Raw genomic sequence first — 2,983 nt, 5'->3', positions numbered from 1 at the left:
TTTCCAAACTTTGGCCCATATAAATCACAACTTCAAATAATTCTTACAATCCGGATCTTCAATGCTACATATAGATAATCTTTACCAATTTGACGTACTAGTACCAATTATATGATGGTACTCTAAACAATATTGTTGTAAGTTGTGGTTGTAACTTGTAATACCATCTTTAATCAAGTTTAACTTCCATCTTCAGGACTATGAATGTAGCTTGAAATGATGGATTCCAATATCATCTAGGGAGTTGGAGAAAAGGCGAGTGAGGTTCTCTTCACTTGAGAATTCACGATAAAGAGGCGGATTTTCTTCTGATATTAACTCTTTGATTGGACCATATATTTTCTTAGATGAGAAAAGGCCTTGAACAAAAAATGGAACGGAAATCCTAGGTGCAACATTGTTCACAGTTGATCTATGGTAGACGCTTTTCAATAGGCCATTCGATACAATCTGAAAACAAATTGAAATAATAATAATAATAATAAAGTATTAGAACTAGTTTAGATTCATGTACTATATTATAATAATGTTGAACAAGCTAGAAATATTCACCCATGTATTCCAAATTTAGAGCTTATAATTAAATTGAAAAATAGGAATGATACCTGAAGTGCATCTCCAATGTTAACAATCAAAGCGCCAGTGATAGGTTCAACATTAACCCATTGGTTTTCATGAAGAACTTGGAGACCCCCAACTTGATCTTGTAAAAGTACAGTGATGAATGTAATATCAGCATGTCCGCCAGTTCCTAGGGTCAATTGTGGCTCTGGACAAGTCGGGTAGTAGTGGCAAGCTAAGGACCACCCTTTGCTAATATCGAGTTCTTCAAGATGTTTTGGTCTGAGTCCAAGACCCATCGATAACAGCATAAGTATGTTGTTGACTAACTTAACCATATGGTCGACATACTCTAGTGTCACATCCCTGCAAAAATAATATCTTTTTTATACTTCCTCCGTTTCTTTTTAGTTGACACGTTTCTTTAGACATGTTTGTCAATTCACATATTCAATCGTTATCTATAATTATTAACTAGCAAAAATTATTACAAATTGATATTTTGAAAATATATATCGCGACGAATCAAATAAGACTCCACATAACTATATTTTTTCATTACGTATAAAACTATAAATCACAAAACACGATCAAAGGGAAGTGTGTGATTACTGAATAGTGCTAAAGTCAAAACGTGTCAAAAAAAAAAAAAAAAAAAAAAAAAAACGGAGGTAGTATACTAAGTGAAACTTTAAATACAAATAGCAACATGAATTAGTACTAGATAGAGTAATATATATATATATTAATTACGTAGTAATAAGAATTCAAAAGATTAAGTAACTCACTTGCATATTTGAGGCAGCTCTTGAGGATCAACTTCACCCCTTAGAGCATTAAAATAGAAAGTATCCCTCCAATTAGCAGCTTTTGATTGATACAAGTCATGGTTAGAAAGAAAAGTGACATTCTTTGTGAAAAAATCACGACTATAGATTTGCTTCTTAGCCTCCGCATCTTGCTCATGAAACATTCGAACTCCTTCGATCATCTTTTCCAACAATTTAAAAGGAATTCCATGATTTACCACTTGAAAAAATCCCCATTTATGAGATGCTGAAATGATTTCTTTTACAATCTTAGCAGTTTGATAATCACTTTCACCAACTTGAGCAAGATCTATAACGGGTATACTTATATTTTCAGCATTTATACCCAAATCCTTAGAACGATCCTCAAGCGGTCTAACAAACATGCTAGGAACTTTTTCTATTCCTCTATCTACCACCCCCTTTACCCCGGTTTTTTCTTCATCAAACGCCTTGAGATCGTTAGTTCGATCATAAATACCTTGCGTTTCATTCATGTTACCTTGGTTGCTCATTGAAATATTGAATCTTCAAGCTTTTTTTATGGAAGGACAGTATGAAATGGATTGGAGTTTCCTTATTATTACTTTATTTGTTTTGGACTTATTAGGAATTAGTGCGTGCATAGAGAAATTATCCCTGGTAAAACAAATTTATAGTCAAGTGTAATGCATTTAGCTTTTCCACTCACATAATTTATGTGCATTAACAAAATATAGATTAGTCTAAGGATTGGACTTGATTGACTTAGTCTAATCCATGTGCTTTTCATATGCATTAACGTTATTAACAATCTATACTATTAGGCGTTCCTATCTAAGAGAGTTTATGGGCTACATGACACCCTATCTTATACAAATGTTTTACATTCAGATCATTTCACATGCCAACCCCCCTTGAATAGTAAACATTGTTGTTGCTAGGAATTGAACTTGTGACGACCATTTAAATGAAAAATAAGAATTTTATCACCATTAATATTTCAATATAATACTTCGTAGGTGTAAAGTCTTACAAATATATGTTAGACATGTATATCTCTGACACCTTAATTGTAATACAAATTGTTTTGAACAAATAATATTATACCTCAATTCATTGCAGAAATAATAATACTATCTCCAATTTACCAAAATGGCTAATTTGACAAAAATATTTACCAAAACGGCTAATTATAAAATTTAATTCCCAAACTAGCTAAATTTATTAATTTGAAAGGATATTATTATTTTTTATATTCCTTTTATCTGAACCGTTTCGGTTCACTTTATGTTTTTTTGTTTTATTTAAAAAGAATTAGTTTTTTTTTTTTTTTAATTTTGGTTTATTTATTTATTATGTTAAAGAAGGAATACAAGTCATTTCTCTTCTTCATCATAATTTGTCAAATTATAATTATTCACTTGAGTTCAAGTAGTAGTTTAGTACAGGATCTTGGATTGATTGTTATTATGATTGTTATTATTATTATTATTTATAGTATTATAATTATTTATTTGTCAAAAAAAAAAAGTACTCTATAATATAAGTATTTGTTATTACGTGATTGCTGGTGGCATGGGTGGTGAAAGCGATGGTGGTGGCTTTTGTGGTGGTTGCCGATTGGGTTTGTC

At 31.2% G+C, this 2,983-nt stretch overlaps 1 protein-coding gene across 1 annotated transcript; it reads right to left on the bottom strand.

The window, feature by feature from the left end:
• LOC145630275 (1-aminocyclopropane-1-carboxylate oxidase homolog 3-like) lies at positions 1–1,894 on the bottom strand. Its single transcript, XM_081682529.1, has 3 exons — positions 1,350–1,894; positions 606–927; positions 1–450 (listed from the first exon to the last, which is right to left on the bottom strand). The coding sequence occupies exons 1-3, from the start codon at positions 1,883–1,885 to the stop codon at positions 199–201; spliced, it is 1,110 nt and encodes a 369-aa protein (XP_081538655.1). The 5' UTR covers positions 1,886–1,894; the 3' UTR covers positions 1–198.
• Between the last annotated feature and the right edge of the window lie 1,089 nt (positions 1,895–2,983).

Source organism: Chenopodium album, chromosome 5, assembly GCF_948465745.1.
Source record: "Chenopodium album chromosome 5, dcCheAlbu1.1, whole genome shotgun sequence".
NCBI classification, from domain to species: Eukaryota; Viridiplantae; Streptophyta; class Magnoliopsida; order Caryophyllales; family Amaranthaceae; genus Chenopodium; species Chenopodium album.
This window is presented reverse-complemented; position numbering and strand designations above follow the sequence as displayed.

Coding starts and splice junctions, on each gene's coding strand:
- LOC145630275 (XM_081682529.1), bottom strand. CDS start 1,885: ATGAGCAACCAAGGTAACATGAATGAAACGCAAGGTATTTATGATCGA. Junction 928..1,349: donor GAGCTGCCTCAAATATGCAA/GTGAGTTACTTA, acceptor TTATTTTTGCAG/GGATGTGACACTAGAGTATG. Junction 451..605: donor ACATTGGAGATGCACTTCAG/GTATCATTCCTA, acceptor ATTTGTTTTCAG/ATTGTATCGAATGGCCTATT.